This window comes from Stegostoma tigrinum, chromosome 9 (genome assembly GCF_030684315.1).
Source record: "Stegostoma tigrinum isolate sSteTig4 chromosome 9, sSteTig4.hap1, whole genome shotgun sequence".
Lineage (NCBI taxonomy): Eukaryota > Metazoa > Chordata > Chondrichthyes > Orectolobiformes > Stegostomatidae > Stegostoma > Stegostoma tigrinum.
The window spans coordinates 40,802,539-40,821,812 of NC_081362.1; the positions used below are offsets into that span (position 1 = coordinate 40,802,539).

A 19,274-nucleotide genomic window follows, 5' to 3' on the forward strand; every position below is an offset into this window, starting at 1 on the left:
TCTGTATGATTCCTGTTGTGATCAGGTTTGAGTTACTGACAGTCTGGAACTGATCTGTGTATTACTGAGCCTTGTCTCCATTTATCCACGTTATTGTAGCATTCTTGTGCAATAGATCCTACTTTTTTGATCTTTTCAAACCACCATCTTAGTTTTAAGTTGATTGCCAATTAAACCTACTCTGCAGTATTTGTTGGCCATACCAACTCCTATATCTTGGCCCTTGTCCTTTTTTGTTTTTTTTAAACTACGTGTACTTTTAAAAGTTGTTTTTATAAAGACTGCTGTTGATAGTGCTGCTATGTTTCTGGACTATCTTATTCTAGTCTTGAAGAAATTTGTCTTTTACGTTAAAGTTCCGTTCCTAGAAATGGTGACTTCCATCTACGTTGTCTCACTTGAGCATTGTTTTCTAGATGTTCCTTCAATTCTCCTGTCTTTGAAGGGAATATTCTCCAAGGTCATCCATTTTCTTGTCGTTAGTTTCATTTATCCTGAATAGCTGGTAATTCATTTCTGATTAGACCCCTGCCATCCTGTTGGTCTTGTAAAAGTGCTCAAAACCAATTGTCAGTTTTCTAGCTACTATCAGTTAGTCAGTTATAGTGTACAACACTATAGTATCAGTTTAGCATCTGTAGAGAGAAACAGCTGATTTTGCAGATTGTAACACTCTTGGAGGATCGATAATGTAATCCCATTATTTATTTTGAAAGTGGGGGGTAGAGAGAAAGTAGAATTTTAAACTGATTGGCCAGACATCATTGGTAGTGGGGCAAGAAGGCTTGAGTGCATTATTAAAGATTTGATAGCAGAGTGCTTGGAAAACAGTGACAGGATTGAATAGAGTCAGCATGGATTTATCAAACGGAAATTCCACTTGACAAATTTACTGAAATTTTTTGAGGCTGTAAGTAGGAAAGTTGATAAGGAGGAACCAGTGGAGGTAATTTACTTGTGACTTTCAAAAGGCTTTTGATCAAGTCCCATGTAAGAGATTATTTTGGGAATAGTGTACTAAACATGAATGGAGAACTGGTTGGCAGGCAGGAAATGAGTAGGAATACAAAGATCATTTTCCAAGTGGTAGCCAGTGACGAGAGGGCTACCATAGAGATCAGTGCTTGGACCCCAGCTATTCACAATATATATTAATGATTTAGATGAGGGAACTAAATGTAATATCTCCCAAGTTTGCAGGTGACAAAAGCAGGGTGGAAAGGTGAGCTGTGAGGAGGATGCAGAGATGCTGCAGTATGACTAGCAAGTTGAATGAGTGGGCAAACATATTGATAATGTGGATAAATGTGAGATTATCCACTTTGGTAGCAAAACCAGGAAAGCAAGTTGTTTTCTGAATGGCAGTAGATTAAGAAAGGAAGAGTTGTAATGAGACCTGGATGTCCTGCAGCAGTCATTGAGAAAGACAAATGATATTTTGACCTTCATACGAAGAGGATTTGAGTAAAGGAGCAAGAATGTCTCAATGCAGTTGTATGGGGCCTTGTTGAGATCTCACTCTGTTGTGTGCAGCTTTGTTCTCCTTACCTGAAGAATGTTATGGCTTTGGAGGCAGTGCAACAAAGATTACAAGACTGATTCTTGGGGTGGCAGGACTGGGGTATGAAGAGGGACTCAGTAGGTTGGGACAATAATTCACTGGCGTTTAGATGAATGGGAATGGGTACTGTCATTGAAAACTGCATAGGCTTCTAAGAGCTGGATGGAATAAATGCTGGAAATGTATTCCTGATGACTGGGGAGTCTAGAACCAGGATTCACAGTTTGAGGTTATGGAATAGGCTGTTTTGGACAGCTGAGAAATTTCTTCACCCAGTGCGTGGTGAGCCTGTGGAATTCATTCTCACAGAAAGCTGTTGGGCCAAAACATTGATTTCCAGAAGGAGTTGGATAGCCTTTTTTTTTAGGGCTAACGGGATCAGGAGTACAGGGAGTATGCAGGGGCAGAGTACTGAATTAAATGATTGGTCATGATTTTGAATAGTAGCTTGAAGGGCTGAATGGCCTATTCCTCCCTCTGTGTTTCATCAAGACTGTTTTTATCAGAACTATTCCACTGACTAGTCATGTGTATATATTTAGCAATGGAAAAATCTACAGCTTTCAAAAATAGGGAATTCTAAAGAGTTCCAAACTTTTGGACTTCTCCACTCCTCGGATATTATGGATATGCCATCACTGAATATTTTTAAGGCTGTGTTAAAAAGATCTTTGGTCTTGGAAAATTGCAGGCTGTGGGTAGTAGATGGGGAAGTGGAGTGGAAACCATAAAGAACGAGCAGCTTCTGGTAGGCAATTTGGTGTTCTTTTATTTCTTGTATAACTGTGGTCCCTTTTTTTGTCTTTGAACCCACACCCCAAGTACATTATCAGCTTGTCTTCCTGCTTTGTACAGCTAAAATCAGTGCGTTCTCGTTTATGGTTTTCATATTTCACTTATACATTGCTGAAATTGTTGCCTCTTAGGGCCGGATGGTTCTCATCCCAGACAAATCTTGCCTGCTGGATCATATTTTGTTCTATAATTTAATAAGAAAACAAGTTAATAAATCTAGCCGTTTACATACAACACAGTTTGAAAGATTTCAAAACCGAATTAAAAGTACAGTTTCTATTTAGCCCAACAGCATCCCTTTACAGTTTTAAAAACATGAGGAAAAACAGCCCTATCATATCTGTAGTTTTGACTTGAACTGTTGCATTAACTTCTCAGTCTTGAAAGATTGATAGTCTCTATCTTGAGTTTCACACAACTAAGCTGAGGTTTTTCAGCTTCTAATAACCCTTCTAACCAAACATTTTCTTCTGATCTGGAACTTAACAAATTCAAACCCTTTCACTGGGATAACCCATTTCTTAACTTCTGTGAATCACCTCCTCTTGGAAAAACTGTTCCTTGCATCTGACGTCAACCAGTATTTTTCCAAACTGAAATTATTTCCCAAGCTATGGGTTTTTTTCTTTCAGTAAAAAAGAAACCTTGATAGTTCTAATTGAAAGCAAGATAACCATGTCCAGTGTTTATTCTATCAGCTCATAGAAACCTCTGCATTGCAGATAAATTCTCTTCTTGCCCCTCCCCCTCTCTTTCTTGCCTCCTTCCACCATCTACCCACTGTTCCCTCTTTCTTACACCCCTCCCCGCCAGCCCCACAAACCTTTCCTTCATTTCCTTTTTATACCCACAGATTAAAATCTAGTTAAATTCAAACTCTAAAATGTGATATTGTAAAGTATGTAGACATCCACTGGCTGTACATCTCTCACACTTCATTCTTTCATATTCAATTTCATCTGCCATCTATTTCTCAGTCTGCTGTCAATAAATTTCTGAAAAGGTCTGTAGACAGAATCAGTTAATCACATTCACAATTTTTGTCATGAAAGCGTTTTGACTGTAGCAGTCTTAATCTTAGGGGCACATGGACTAAAATTGGGTTAGAGGGAGATAGTGTAAATACATTGGGGTGACAGAGTAAATTCTTTTCCTGAAAACCCTGGGATGGGGCAGGAGGGGAGAATATGAATCATGAGGATGATCAGTAGGTTCCTGTGCATGGGCAGAATCTGAAAGGAGCTGTCCCCCATTTTGCCACCTATTGAGACAAAATCATTAAGTGTTCAACTGGAGGAGCACAGCAGGCCAGGCAGCATCAGAGGAGCAAGAAAGCTGACATTTCGGGTCGGCACTCTTCTTCAAAAATGGGGGCGGGGGGCAATGATAGGTAGATAGTGGAGCAGACAGGGTAGGAGAGAAGATGGACAGGTCAGGGAGGTGGGGATGAAGCTCATAATGGTGAGTGTAGGTAGGTAGTGGTGGGGATTGGGCTGTGAGGTGGGAGGAGCAGACAGATGAGAGGGAAGATGGACAGATCAGTGAGGCGGGGATGGGGGTTGCTGGTCTTGGGAATGGGGAGATTTTGAAGGCCCCCCCCCTCCCAATTTCTGAAGAAGGGTCCCGACCCAAAATATCATTTTTCCTGCTCTGATGCTACCTGGCCTGTTGTGTTCCTCCAGCTCCACGCTGTGTTAACTCGGACTCCAGCATCAGCAGTCCTTACTATCTTTGAGACAAAAATCAATGATTGGAGAAGCAAGAATGGGGCAGAGAAAACCTGTATTTGAGGAGTTATTTCGGCCAGTCCCTCGGCACGAAGGAGACTTTGATGTTGAAGCAGGCTCTGAGAAGCTATTACTTTGCTCACTTGTGTGAGGAAAGTCTTCTTTGGACTGGGCCCAAGGTTCAGCCAATTTGAGGAAAGAATTGTTTGGGCCGCTACCTCTGTCTGTGTACCAGTTTGTTGAGAGCGGTGAGGATTGCTGGGTTTAAGCTTCAATCAGTTGTTTGGTGTGGGGATGAAATTTTGGGCTGCAAATTTCACTTGGTCAGGTTGGTGAGAGTGTCTGTGCTTGGAGCTTATAGGATGATTGGTCAGCCTGGTGTTGTTCTATTCTCCTTAATTCTATTTTTTAAATTTTTGCCATGAAGATCTTGATCTTGAGTGAACCCTTTGATTTGGTTCCTGTTCGTGTAACCCATGTTGGTGAACTTGATGACTTTTGCATTGTATATATATGACTTGGCTATTACGCTACCTTTGCCTTGTTCAATTGCAGCTAGCTTCATGTCAGCAACAAATCTCTCCTCATCTCTTTGGGACAGTAACAAAATCTGCTTATCTCAATCCTGAAATTTATTTGTAATTTTTCCTTTTAAAATCGTGCCTTCTGCTCATTTTTAATTTACTCATGATCAATTATTAACATACAATTCAGATACAAAGGAAAGCTGATCACTTGACATACGGCAGAAGAGTGGTTGTGAAAGTTGTGCTTCAATTACGTTCTCAGTAACGTTATTACAATTAGCCAAGTTTTAATTGAAGATTGCCTGCAATGAGGAACTGTACGAACGTCAAAGAAACAGCCAGGAGGGAAGTTCCGTCAGCTAGGAAAGTTGGAGTGAGAGTTATAAATTGCTGCCAAAAGAACCCAGCCACTAGGTGGCGAGAGGAACAGGCAGACAAATTCTACCTGGCGATGCTATATAATTACCAGTGCTATGCATTCCAAGAGAAGGATAGACTATGCGACCAGTCTTCTGGCATTCAGTGAAATAGTGATTGCTGAATGCCAGTAGGTAGAAAGTCTTCAGTGCTGTCAGCACTCCTTTGTCCTTCCCACTTCTCCAGTCCAGAAGCCTGTACTGTCTGTCCCCAGCCATAGTGGAGCTGCCCAGCTAAAGAGTCAGTGCACTCAGCATTTGAACCTCATTGGCTGCATATGTACAAATGGGCCTAAAGTGAGGTTATTACACAGAATGTAATGACATCAGCCACATGTGCGCAAATTCATTTTGGCTCAGGGATATTATCGCCGATGACTGGTATCGCCATTCATGTGTAGCTGGCTGTCTTAATATCCATACTAATCACTCCATTTATTAAAAAAAAGGTTGACAGGCTTACAATGCCCACAGTATCAGAACACCTCTACAGCAGCACTTGGTAGCTAAAATCTATAATTCTATGCACGCTTAGTTTGCCCAGACTTCTCAGCCGTCCTAATGTACAGACTGATATCAATACCCAAGGTATTGTAGAACAAGCAAGCTGCAGTACATCTAACATTAGAAGTTATCACAATGAAAACTACTGGTGTAATGGTTAAATGTGGACACCTAAACAGTGGAATCTTCCGTAGGAGGAAGCTGATGTAGAAGTTTTCAATGACACAATGCATACTGAGATTTTTTTTTGTGCAATTATGGTTACTTGAGAGAAAAACAAAAAAATTGTACATTTGACAAGCTGGGGTGGAGATAAGACTTGACAGCAAATTCATTCTTTTCAAGAATTATTACTGTTTAAACTATCCTATTGTTGTGAAAAAGTTAATTTTACAATGTTAATTTTAGGTTGGTGAAAATTTTGTTCCTCCATTGCTGGATGCAGTGCTTATTGATTACCAGAGGAATGTGCCAGCTGCTAGAGAACCAGAAGTACTTAGCACGATGGCAACCATTGTGAATAAACTGGGTGGACATATCACTTCTGAAATTCCTCAGATATTTGATGCTGTCTTCGAATGCACTTTAAATATGATTAACAAGGTAAGAGAAAAGGATCGTTGGACACAAGGATCTTTTATTTACAGATCTGAAAAATAGGTAGAAGAAAATAAACTCAGACATGCATTGAGTTGTTGAGAATTGTAAAGGTCACGCAAAGGATATGAACTTTGCAATAAGTTTTTAAATTAAAATTTGGTACTGTTGAGGTTTTGACTGTGTGTCACTTTTTATACTTGGCTCCCAGAATTTGAGGTTCATGTCCACATTTATTGTTCGTCCACTGTTGCTCTCAAGTAATCGCAAACGTCTTCTGATATTTGTGATGATGCCGTCTAGGTGCTTTTAGGTTTTGTACCAGTGATCAAATAACTTCTAGATGATATTCCCTCTGCTTCTTGATTATTGATGTTCTGGGGTTTGGTGCTGACAAAGCAAATTTGGTGAATTTTTTATTGTATGTCTTGCAACAACAATGCTGTTGGAATGATTAAGTGCTGAAAGGGTTTGATGTTTTACTCCACTGGCAAGAATGTCAGTTAGGTAAACTTCTTCCTCATGCTGTTGAGTTTCTTGAATGTGGATGAGTATTTCATCATCTTTGAGCCATACGAATGAGGCTCTAAATGTTCTGAAGATGAAACCATCTATGTCTTGCCTGTTGAAAGTGAGTTCAGACTGAAATTCGAAGAATAAGCTACTCTGAACTGTTCATTAAGCAGCTGGCAAAGATTGGGCTAAGAATTCTTAAAATTATATAATGGGCTGTGACTGATTTCTCACCACTTGTTGCCTTTGCTACACATCTGTTCAACAGTATAAGGAATACCCTCTTTATTTCAATTGGCTTCAATTTTTGCAAGGTTCTTGGTCATAGTCGAGTACTACCTTTGCATTGAGGCAACCTACTTTATCTCACCTCTCAGTTTGTGTACAGTTCCAGGCTGTAATAAACTGTAAAGCAATGTTAACCTGATACTTAAACTGAGCGTTGGTGAGAAGGTTATTACTGAGTTGCGATTTAATGACAAAATTGATAAATTCCACATTTGTCTTAATTTACTGAGAGATGGCTAAAAGTGATTGGCAGTTTAGATTTGTGTGTGAAGTATGGATGGGGTAATTTTCCACCAGTAATTAAGGCAAATAAAATTATAAAGACAGTACCTTTTACTGTATTTTTGATTGCAGACTGAAAGCGAAAATTACTGATTTTAAAGGCCAAGGATTTTTGAAGGATTGCTGTGCTTTATAAAAGCAAGTTGCCTGACACTCGTGATGTTTACATGGCTGTTTTGTGCAAGCAGTGGTGTGGGGGGGATATTGGTCGCAGATGTGGTTCAGAGATATTTGGCTGGCAACAAGTAGCTGATTGGTTGGTGAAATGTGACAAGTTATAATGACCTGTCAGCAACTATGTGAATAGCTCTCGGATAGCTGAACAGCTTGCGATGCGAATATTCAGGGCAGAAGTCATATCTTGGAAGAGAAGGAGCTCACTTTGCTCTGTGGTTCAAAGCATTTCAGGCCTGAAAGCCAGTTTCTTTCCCATCATCTGTTGAATTTGTAGATCACATTTTAGCTAACAAGTTAAGAGCTTTATAAAAAGTGAACCTGTGCCTCATACAAGACAGAAGAGGCCCTTTAAGTCAGTGCAGATTCGATGGGCCAATTACACTAATCTCACTTTCCAGCACTTGGCAAGCAGCCTTTAAAAGTCGAGGTTTCTTGCCTCTACTTCCCTCCAAGCAGTGCATTCCAGATTCCTTCCACCATCTGGATGAAATGGTTTTCCTCAAAACTCCTCTAAATCTCCTGCTGTTCACCTTAAAAGTATGCCCTTTGTTATTGACCTTTCACTTAAAGGCAACAGCTGATTCCTCATCACCCTGTCCATCCCCCTTGTATTCTTAAGTACTTCTATCAGGTCCCCTGTCAGCCTTCTCTGCTTTAAAGAAAACAACCTGAGCGTACCCAACCTGTGTTCCTGACTAAAGGTTTACATCGCAGACAAACCCTGGTAAATCTCTTCTGTGTATCCTCCAGTGTAATCGCATCCATTCTATAGTGTGGTGACCAGAACTGCGTGCACAACTTCACCACCTATGGCTTAACCAAGGTTTTGTTCAACAAATCTCCCTGCTCTTATCATCCAAGCACCATAGACAGCAGCTTCCACTCATACAAACAGCCATTCCCCATCATCCTTGGCTTTTACCGTGAAATTCATGTAAGCAAGTAAAAGTATCTGACAGGAAGATCACGAAGCAGCATTTTGACAGGCAAAAGGATTATCTCTGTGAAAATCTGGACAAGATCTTCCTAGTTTTTGCTTCTATCCATAACGCCCATTTTTTTTGTGTGTGTGTTTGTGTGTCTCTTGAGGTTTCTAAGTGGGTTCTGGTTATGAGGATACTTCATAATTATTTATCTGTAGTAAGAACTTGTTTATTTGTAATAGTTTTTGAGTGTGGTAACCTGGTCCCTGCTTTCTGTCAACCTGAGTCTAAAAAGACTGGCAAAATAAGGAATTTTGCATGTTTTATAAAATCACTTTGGTAATTCTTCTGGAACAGCAAGTTTGAATTTCCAGCGTGTTACCCCGGTGAGGCATAACAAAATGTTGACCTTGAATGTATAAAGATGGAGTATAAATGTAAGGAGCTCTTGCTAAAACTGAACAGCATTGGTGAGACTACATCAAGAGTACTATGTTCACTTTTTTGATTGTTTTATTTGAGGAAAGGATATGCTTGCTTTTTGAAAGCTGTTCAGAGAAGGTTCTGTAGGCTTATATCTGGGATGAAGGTGTTTATCTTTGTGAGGAAATGTTCAATCCTGAGGAAGATTGACATGCAGAGTACATGTTTCTTATTTGTGAGGTGAGTCTAAATGTAGGGAGCATGGTCTAAAAGTAAGAGTCTTCCATTTATGACTAATATGAAAGAGTCATTCTTGGAATTCTCCTCTACAGAGAGCAATGGAGTCCAGCTCATTTAAATATATTTAAGGCTGAGTTGGACTTTCTTTTTGCTTGATGAGGGAATCGAGGACCTTTAGGCAGGAGGGTGCTGTGCACAAGAACATGGCATTAAGGTTGTAGTGAGAACAGCCATGATCTGATGAGGTGGTGGAATAGATATGATGGACGGTTTGGCATCTACTCAATAATACAAATCATAAGTAGGAGGATTAAACCAATATCATTGTTGCACTGAAAAGACTCGCCTTTGGGTTTGTTAGTTTTAGTGTGGAGTTAATTAACATAATCAGGACATTCATAAGTTTGGACCTTTGTTTTATTTGGTGAACGCAGCTGCTTGTTGGTTGGCTGGATATGTAGTGCAGACTTCAGGAGAAAGCAGTTATATTCTCTGTTTGACTATTTTTCTGAAGGCACTTGAAGATATTTCAGCCTTCTATTTTGATAGTCATTTAAAAATGCAAATGAAAGGACAGTTTTACAATTTATCCTAAATGTTCCAGACAGTTCTCATTGGGATGAAATGGGCATTTAACATTTAACAGAGCTTGCACATCGTATTTTTTTTAAAGAAGCGATCGTTTTAATTCTCTCATTTAACAGATTTTTCTTTCCAAAATTGACCTTTAGATTATCTTGGAGTATGCAGACTCTAAGAATTTATTTGAGACTACTCTTGACTTGTTCCTTTCTCCTCTTCTCTCCCTCCACCCCCCGCCCACCCCTGCAAGACCTATGCCGCCAGTCTAGATGGAGATGATCTGTTTTCTAACTGTATATGAAGCATAGGTCCTGAGGTTAGAGTAATGCGTTAATCTACTAATTGATAAAAAGATCAAAAGCCTGGGCACAGAATTAAAGTGATTATTTGAGGCATGAGACACTTTTTCATGCAGTAGGTAGTTGAGAGCTGGAATGTGTTGACTGAGCATGGTAGAGGCATTCACAAGGGAACTGGATTGTTATCTGCAAAGGAGCAACATGCAGAGTTCAGAGATAAGGCAGAAAAATGACACTTTGGGGAGCTGATGCATTGATGGAATGAATGGATTCCTTTTGTGCTGTAGAAGTTCTGTGATTATATTGTTACTATTACTTTTACCTTGAGTGTTGTATTGAAAGCAACATTTGTTGATTCTCGATGCTCAAAGCAATGCAAACAGATCATTGAAGTATTGGTGAGTAACTGGTACATTCAGCCAATAGGAATTAAAATATATGGTTAAGATGAAAGAAGGAAGCAAATGGAGACTGGAGTGCATGGTAATTGACAGGAGCTTCAGAGAGGTGAACAGGTGCTGTGAATAATTATTGGTGATGGGCTGCAGTTTTTAAAACAAAAAAGCAACAAACTGTGCTGAAATGTATTTCTGTATAAAGTGTTTAGCTAGATTCTAAAATTTCATCCAGCCATCTAATCATAGGAAGGTACAGAGTCAAATAAAAATGATTCTGATCATTGGGAATCACTGAGAACAATTTCTTCATGAGTTAAAGATGCAGTTGTCAAGTAACATAGTTTCAGCAGAGGAAAATAATGAAGAACATAAGTGAATATTGTACCTTAGATGTTCTCATATAAATCAATGATTTGAAATTGCAGAATCCCTTACAAGTTCTCTCAAATTTGATATTGAAAAGTGAATGCCTGCTGTGGATGATCTCCATCTTTGTTATTCACCATGAGACCATATGCCTTTTTTTAAAAACAAAACTGGAATATCATTGCAATATGGCTTTCTTGATCTCCTGCTGTCTGAGGTGCTGGGAAGTAAAGCAGCTGTTTTAAAGCATTTGAGGCTGACTACTAATGAGTGCAACATATGGCTGAAAAATGCTTGACTTACGCTGAATGTATTCAGAAATATTGTTGTGCTTTAAAAAAAGGTAATCTTGTATTTCGTGGCCTGGGGTAGACTGATTCATTTTAAGAAATATTCATGGGCCAGTAGCCCAAACTCTAGTATAGTAAGAACTTGAAACTATTGGCTTTCACCATTGTTGCTCTTTGAAACAAGCACATGCGCAGGTTTCAAGCATTGCTACAAGGTTGGAGAGGTAATGCAGGAATCTGCTATGGCTGTCCCATCTCAAACAAGTAATCTGTTTTGGAAAATTTAGGGGGTGAGGGATTGTCAGTGGAAAGTGGCACGAGTTGGCAAGTTTCTGGTTCTGGGACTGGCTCTACTGTAACTAGGGGTACATCAGATTCTAAGCAGTTGATTGTGATTGGGAACTCTTGAGTCAGAGGCACAGACAGATGTTTCTGCAGCTGACAACAAGACATCAGAATGGTATGTTGCCTCCCTGGTACCAGGATCTAGGATATCTCAGGATGCAGAACATTCTCAAAGGGGAGAGGGAACAGCAGAATGCATTGGAACTAATGACATAGGAAGAGAAAAGGATGAGATTCTGAGGAGAGAATATAGGAAATTAGGCAGGAATTTAAAATGTAGGTCCTCATGGATAGGAATAGCTGGGTTACACCCAGTGCCACAAGCTAGTGAGGGTGGGAATAGGAGAGCGCAGATGAATGTGTGGCTGAGGAGCTGGTGCAGGGGAGAATGATTCACATTTTTGGATCATTGGAATTTCTTCTGGGGTAGAAGTGACCTGTATAAGAAGGACAGATTGTACCTGAATTGGAAGTGGACTAATATACTGACGGGGAGATTTGACAAAACTTCTTGGGAGGATTTAAATTCAAGGGGGGAGTGGAGACCCAGGTAGACAATGAAAAAAAGAGACCAGTTTGCAGGAAGTGGAATGAGTCAAACAGCAAGAGGCCTAACAGGTAAGGCAGATGAACTCTGCATGGTTGGGAACAATGTGTAATTGCTATGATATCCCAGTCCACACATGACTTGGGGGTGGAAGGACTGGCAGCTTAATGTTCCAGTGTATAGATACTATAGGAAGGATAGAAAGGGAGCAAGAGAGGAGGTGGAATGGCTTTTGATTATGGATAACATTACGGCTGTATATTCCTGGGAATACGTCCAGGGAAGTTATTTGGGTGACACTGAGAATTAAGAAAGAGATGATCACCTTTATTGTGATCGTACTATAGACCATCTCAATAGTCAGCAGAAAATTGAACAAATTTGTAAGGAGATCTCTGGTGGGGGAATTTTAACTTTCCAGACACAGACTGGGGCTGCCATAATGTTAAGGGATGGAGAGGAATTTAAGTGTTTACAGGAAAATTTTCTGCTTCAATGTGTGCATGAACCTCCTGAGAAGGTGCAAACTTGACATGTTGAGAAATAAGGTAGGGCAGTTGACTTGGGTGTCAGTGGGCAACACTTTGGGGCCAGTGACCATAATTCTATTAATTTTAAAATAGTTATGATAAAACATAGACCGGATCTAAAAGTTTAAAGTTCTAAACTGGAGGAAGGCCAATTTTGATGGTATTAGGCAAGCACTTTCAAAATTTGATCGGAGGTCGATGTTTGTGGGTAAAGGGACGGCTGGAATGTGGGAATCCTTCAAAAATGAGAGAATGAGAGTCCAGAGACAGTATGTACCTGTTTGGATGAAGGGCAAGACTGTGGTAGGTGTAGGGAATGCTGGATGACTAGGTAAGTTGAGACTTACCACGTATAGACAGCAGGCATTGAGTGAATCCCTGGAAGAGTGTAAAGGCAGTAAGAGTATACTTAAGAGGGAAATCCGGACAAAAAGGGACATGAGAGAAATAATAGGAACTGCAGATGCTGGAGAATCAGATAACAAGCTGTAGAGCTGGATGAACACAGCAGGCCAGGCAGCATCTTAGGAGCAGAAAAGCTGACATTTCGGGCCTAGACCCTCCTTCAGAAATGGGGGAGGGGGAGAAGGTTCTGAAATAAATAGGGAGGGGTGGATCGAAGATGGATAGAGGTGAAGATAGGTGGCAAGGAGACAGACAGATTAGAGGTGGGGATGGAGCCAGTGTAGGTGGGGAGGATGGATGGGTCAAGGGGGCGGGATGAAAGTAGGTAGGAAATGGGGGTGCGGCTTGAGGTGGGAGGAGGGGATAGGTGAGAGGAAGAACAAGTTAGGGAGGTGGGGACGAGCTTGGCTGGTTTTGGGATGCATGAGGGGGAGGGGGATGTTGAAGCTTGCGATATCAGATTTAGCAAATAAGTTTCAGGAGAATCCAAAGGGATTCTACAAATACATTGAGGACAAACTGGGACAGTACCTAGGGAGAAAATAGTACTCCCTAAAGGTCAGCAGATACACCTATGTGTGGAACCGCAGGAAATGGGGGAGATATGTCTCAAGTAATTTGCATCAGTTTTGACTGTGGAGACGGATATGGAAGCTACAGAACATGAGGAAATAAATAGTGGCATCTTAAAATGTCGATAATACAAAGGAGGTGGTGCTGGGTGTCTTAAAATGCATAAAGGTAGATAAATCCCTAGCTTAGGTGTACCCTAGAACTCTGTGGGAAGCTAGGCAAGTGATTGCTGGGCCCCTTGCTGAGTTATTTTATCAACGATAGCTACAGGTGAGGTGCCAGAAGACTGGAGGTTGGCTAATGTGGTGCCACTATTTAAGAAAGGTAGTAAGGAAAAGCCAGGGAACTGTAGACCGGTTAGCCTGACATCAGTGGTGGACAAGTTGGAGGGAATCCTGAGGGACAGGATTTACATGTTTTTGAAAAAGCAAAGACTGATTTAGGGATTGTCAGCGTGGCTTTGGACATGGGAAGTTGTGTCTCACTAACTTGAGTTTCTTGAAGAAGTAACAGAGGATTGATGAAGGCAGAGCAGTGCATGTGATCTATAGTAAAATGTTTGACATGGCTTCTCGAGGTAGACTGGTTAGCATGGTTAGATCATGTGGAATACAGCGAGAACTCTCCATTTGGATACAGAATTGGGTTGAAGGTAAAAGACAGGGTGGTGGTGGAAGGTTGCTTTTCAGACTGGAGGCCTGTGACCAGCTGTATGTCACAAGGACTGGTGCTGGGTCCACTTTTTTTTGTCATGTATATAAATGATTTGGGTGTAGATTTAGGAGGTATGGTTAATAAGTTTATAACATCAAAATTGGAGGTGTAGTGGATAACCAAGAAAGTTACCTCCAGAATACAACAGGACCTTGATCAGATGAGCCAGTGGTCTGAGGAGTGGCAGATGGAGTTTAATATAGATAAATGTGAGGTGCTGCATTTTGGAAAGGTAAGTCGGAGCAGAAATTATACAGTTAATGGTAAGGTCCAGGGCAGTGTTGAAGAAAGAGACCTTGGAGTACAAGTTCATAGTTGCTTGAAAGTGGAGTTCCAGGTGAACAGGATAGAGTAGAATGTATTTGGAATGTTTGCCTTTTATTAGTCAGTGCATCAAGTATAGGAGTTGGAAGGTCATGTTATGGCTGTACCAGACATTGGGTAGGCCACTATTGGAAAGCTGCATACAATTCTTGTCTCCCAGCTATAGGAAGGATGTTGTGAAACTTGAAAGGGTTCAGAAAAGATTCAAAGAATACTGCCAGGGTTGAAGTGTTTGAGCTGTAGGGAGAGGTTGAATAGGCTAGGTAGGGCTATTTTCCCTGGAGTGTTGGAGACTGAGCGGTGACCTTACACAGGTTTATAAAATCATGAGGTGCATGAATAGGGTGAATAGCCAAGGTCTTTTCCCCAAGGTGGGGCAAGTCCAAAACCAGAGGGTATAAATTTAAGGTGAGAGGAGAGATTTAAAAGGGATGTAAGGGATAACTTTTTTTCAGAGGGTGTATGAAATGAGTTGCCAGAGGAAGTGGAGGAGGCTGGTACAATTACAATATTTAAAAGACATCGGGATGGGTTTGTGAATAGGAAGGGTTTAAGAGGGATATTACCAGATGCTAGTCTAGTCCCATTTGCTAACTTAGGATAGAAGGTTGGCATGGATGAGTTGGACTTAGGGGCCTTGTTTCCATGCTGTGTAGCTCAATGATGCTATGACTCTGTTTAGCTAAGCACAGAATTCCATAAGTTGCTACCGGTGATTCCATTCCCAAAGGGTATGCATTTGATGTTTCCACAGTCTGCAATCAATTAGAAACCACTGAATTGAGTGGATTTCCATGTTGTGCTATTTGTGTTGCTGTGTATTCTTTGAAAAGTTGCACATTTTTCAGCAAGGTGTAGCTGGATTTTTAAGTAGTATAGATTTCATAATTTCTCCATTTATGATTTGCACATTTTTAGCTTGAAGTTTTGATTTAGCTATGTGCCAGTCATTTATTTTGTTCTCCGTGAATTGAGAAGAAAGAATAATCATTGTCTTCAATTCCCGATTTGCTGTTGAGAATTTTGGTTGTTACCCTATTTATCCGTCAGCTGAGCATCTGGATACCAGTTTAGTTTAAGTCAAATCAATGTTAGGAAAGAGGAAACTAATGCCACACGCATCAGTGTGTCTGAAGAGATGAAGCTTCTCACAGTTGTGCGATTGAATATGAGCAATAGAGAATATGTCACACAGGAAAATTAGGCTGTTTGCAAGCAGTGTACCTTTTCAATTTCATGGCTGTGCAGCAATTTGAAACAGAACAGCATGGTAGAACCAGCTAACAGCCCACTTTGAAGGAAAGTTAAAGAGAATTTGGTGGGTGGCTTTCCTGTTTTGGTGGGCAATGTCATTTTGCCATTGGCTACTAAATCTGAGCTAGTATCATGAGTTAATGAATATTTTTAGCTAAGTAAAGCCACCTTCAAACTCCTTTCTTTATGTTCTAAACTGACATGGGTAAGCTGTAAGCACATGGCTCTACTGCCACCAGGATGACCTCCACCTCAGTAAAGGAATGAGAATAACTGTCCAATAAGGGTTTCTTGTTTGAATCCAGTAAGGACTTAAAGGAGCAATTACTGAACTTATACTGATTCAGTTTATAGTGTAGCTTTATGTAAAGGCTTGTGTATTTACAGTTGGGATATTAAGAGCAACCACTTCATGAGCTTTTTCCATTCTAAATGAATGGTCCTAAAGGAAGCGTGCTAAACCGGGGGAAGGCCAACTGTAGCAAAATTCAGCAGGAGCTGGGGAATGTGGTTTGGGAGCAGCTGTTTGAGGGTGAATCCACATTTGATATGTGGGACGCTTTTGAAGAGTTTGATTAGAATGCAGGACAGACATGTCCCTGTGAAAATGAGGGCTAGGAAGCGCAAGATTAGGGAACTGTGGATGACAGGTGAAATTGTGAGATTAGCAAAGAGGAAAAAGGAAGCATACATAAGGTATAGGCAACTGAAAACAGACAAAGCTTTGGAAGAATTTCAGGGGAAGTAGGACCAATCTGAAATGAGGCATTAAGAGGGCTAAAAGGGGTCATGAAATATCTTTAACAAACAGGGCTAGGGAAAATAGCTGGGGCCTTAACAGATCTTTGCAGCATCCTTGAGCATGGGTGAGGTCCCAGAGGACTGGAGAATTGCTAATGTCCCCTTGCTACCCTTCTTAAACAAGGATAATCCAGCTAATTATGGACCGGTGAGCCTGATGTCAGTGGTGGGGAAGCTGATGGAGAAGATATTGAGGGATAGGATCTATCTACATTTGGAAGAAAATGGGCTTATTAGTGATAGGCAGCATGGGTTTTGTGCAGGGAAGGTCATGTCTTACCAACTTGATCGAATTCTTTGAGGAATTGACAATGTTAATAGATGAGGGAAGGGCTGTAGATGTCATATACACAGACTTCAGTAAGGTGCTTAATAAGGTTCACCATGGTAGGCTGATGGAGAAAGTGAAATTGTCTCTGGTCCGGGGTGTACTAGCTGGATGGACAGAGAACTGGATGAGCATTAGGAGACAGTTGTAGTAGAAGGGAGTTTCTCAAAATGGAGAACTGTGACCAGTGATGTTCCAAAGGGATCTGTGTTGGGACCACTGTTGTTTGTGATATACTTAAATGATCTGGAAAAGGGTGTAGATGGTCTGATTAACAAGTTTACAGATGACAGTAAGATTGGTGGAGTAGCAGATAGTGAAGGGGACTGTCGGAGAATGCAGCAGAATATAGATAGATTGGAGAGTTGGGTAGAGAAATAGCAAATGGAGTTCAATCCAGGCAAATGCGAGGTGATGTATTTTGGAAGATCCAATTCAAGAGTGAACTATACAGTAAATGGAAAAGCCCCGGAGAAAATTGATGCACAGAGAGATCTGGGTGTTCAGGTCCATTGCACCCTGAAGGTGGCAATGCAGGTTGATAGTGGTCAAGAAGGCATACGGCGTGCTTTCATTCATCGGACAGGGTACTGAGTACAAGAGTTATCAGGTCATGGTACAGTTGTATAGGACTTTGGTTCAACCACATTTGGAATACTGCATACAGTTATGGTCGCCACATTACCAAAAGGATGTGCATGCTTTGAAGAGGGTGCAGAGGAGGTTCACTGGGATGTTGCCTGGTATGGAAGATGCTAGCTATGAAGAGAGGTTGAGTAGATTAGGATTATTTACATAAGAAAGACAGAGGTTGAGGGGGGACCTGATTGAGATCGACAAAATCTTGCTATCCACCCTGTCTATATCTCTCATGAAGGTTTTTCCCGGAGTTGGGGACTCAATGACTAGGGGTCATGATTTCAAGGTGAGAGGGGAAAAGTTGAAGGGAGATATGCATGGAAAGTTCTTTACGCAGAGGATGGTGAGTGCCTGGAACACATTGCCAGTGGAAGTGGTAGAGGTGGGCATGAAAGTATCATTTAAGATGTATCTAGACAGATACGTGAATAGGCAGGGAGTAGAGGGATACAGATCCTTGGAAAATAGGCAACAGATTTAGATAGAGGATCTGGATCGGCACAGGCTTGGAGGGCTAAAGGGCCTGTTCCAGCCCTGTAATTTTTTTGTTCTTTGTAAATGCATACTAGGATACTGTATTGGAGTTCTTTTGCACTATACTAAGTAGTAGTGGACAACAGGTTAATTATCATGACTCTGCACACACTGACCTTCCTCACTGTCATGAGTGGATTCATAGGACAAAATGTGACAGCTGGTTTCAGTATTCTGGGCATCGTCATGGTCCTAAAGGCAAAAAAAAACTTGTTCGAGGCCAGGGATGGTGCAGACATGAGGGTGTTATGGGGTAAGTGGGTGAGGTATGGAGTAAGTCTTATCAACTAGTTTAATGTATTTGTAAGCTTTTATGTTATGCATCAGGAAACGATATTTTTCCTTAATTTTGTGTTTAATATCTAAATTTAATGTGCTGCCTTCTCTTCTGTTCCACTTATTTCTCTTGCTCCTGGCTGTGCAGAACCTGTGTCCAACATTTGCCTATTTCCAGGTGTTCACTTTGAAAGACCTGGAATATGATTGTGTCCAAGGGCTAACACTTTAAAAATCATTAATGTTTTTAATTGAAGGGAATTCACCCGTAATCTGGAATTTTTGTGCATATAGTGGCATTTTACTACTTAGTGCTGCAGAGATTAGAATGTTTGTGTTCTCATTTCAGCTGAATGCTTCTAAAAATCCAGTAATATCTAACTATTTCTTTTCTTTTTATTTCAGGACTTTGAGGAATATCCTGAACATAGAACAAATTTCTTCTTACTTTTACAAGCTGTAAATTCACATTGTTTTCCAGCATTCCTAGCCATTCCTCCAGCACAATTTAAGCTAGTTTTAGATTCCATAATATGGGCTTTTAAGCACACCATGAGAAATGTTGCTGATACAGGTTTGTTTGATATTATTTTTTAATCACACTTACTATGTATAATTTTGTTTCTAACCATTTGACTCTTTCCAACCAAAATGTTTTCTTTGATAGGTCTGCAGATCCTTTATACTCTGCTACAAAACGTTGCTCAAGAAGAAGCAGCTGCGCAAAGTTTCTATCAGACGTACTTTTGTGATATTCTTCAGCATATATTTTCTGTTGTCACAGATACATCTCATACTGCTGGTAAGCACTTTGTACTAGTAGCAATTTTTTTTTTCTTTTCACTGTTTTAGAATTTTGTTGCAATCAGCTGAATATTCGTCACAAATTGAATGTATAAGTTTGTATAGAAGCTTGATTTGCAAAGTAATCTACATTGGGATTTGGGGAACTTTCTGACTGGTGATGTAATTAAAGTCTGTTTTGAGTACTCTATTCTTTGTGTCTTTCCTAATTACTACTTTGGTTTATTACAGCTTCCCAATAATTAAGACTATTAAAATCCATCTGAAATAATCCAGGAATCCAAGGCAGGGA

At 40.5% G+C, this 19,274-nt stretch overlaps 1 protein-coding gene across 5 annotated transcripts in view; it reads left to right on the plus strand.

The window, feature by feature from the left end:
* Window positions 1-19,274, plus strand: part of LOC125455092 (exportin-1) — a 72,800-nt gene that overhangs the window by 46,250 nt on the left and 7,276 nt on the right. For all 5 annotated transcript variants that reach the window (XM_048536644.1, XM_048536646.2, XM_048536643.1 and 2 more), the window contains 3 exons: window positions 5,939-6,133; window positions 18,584-18,752; window positions 18,846-18,980. In XM_048536644.1, coding sequence (XP_048392601.1) covers window positions 5,939-6,133; window positions 18,584-18,752; window positions 18,846-18,980 — 499 coding nt within the window. The remainder of the gene's footprint in view (window positions 1-5,938; window positions 6,134-18,583; window positions 18,753-18,845; window positions 18,981-19,274) is intronic.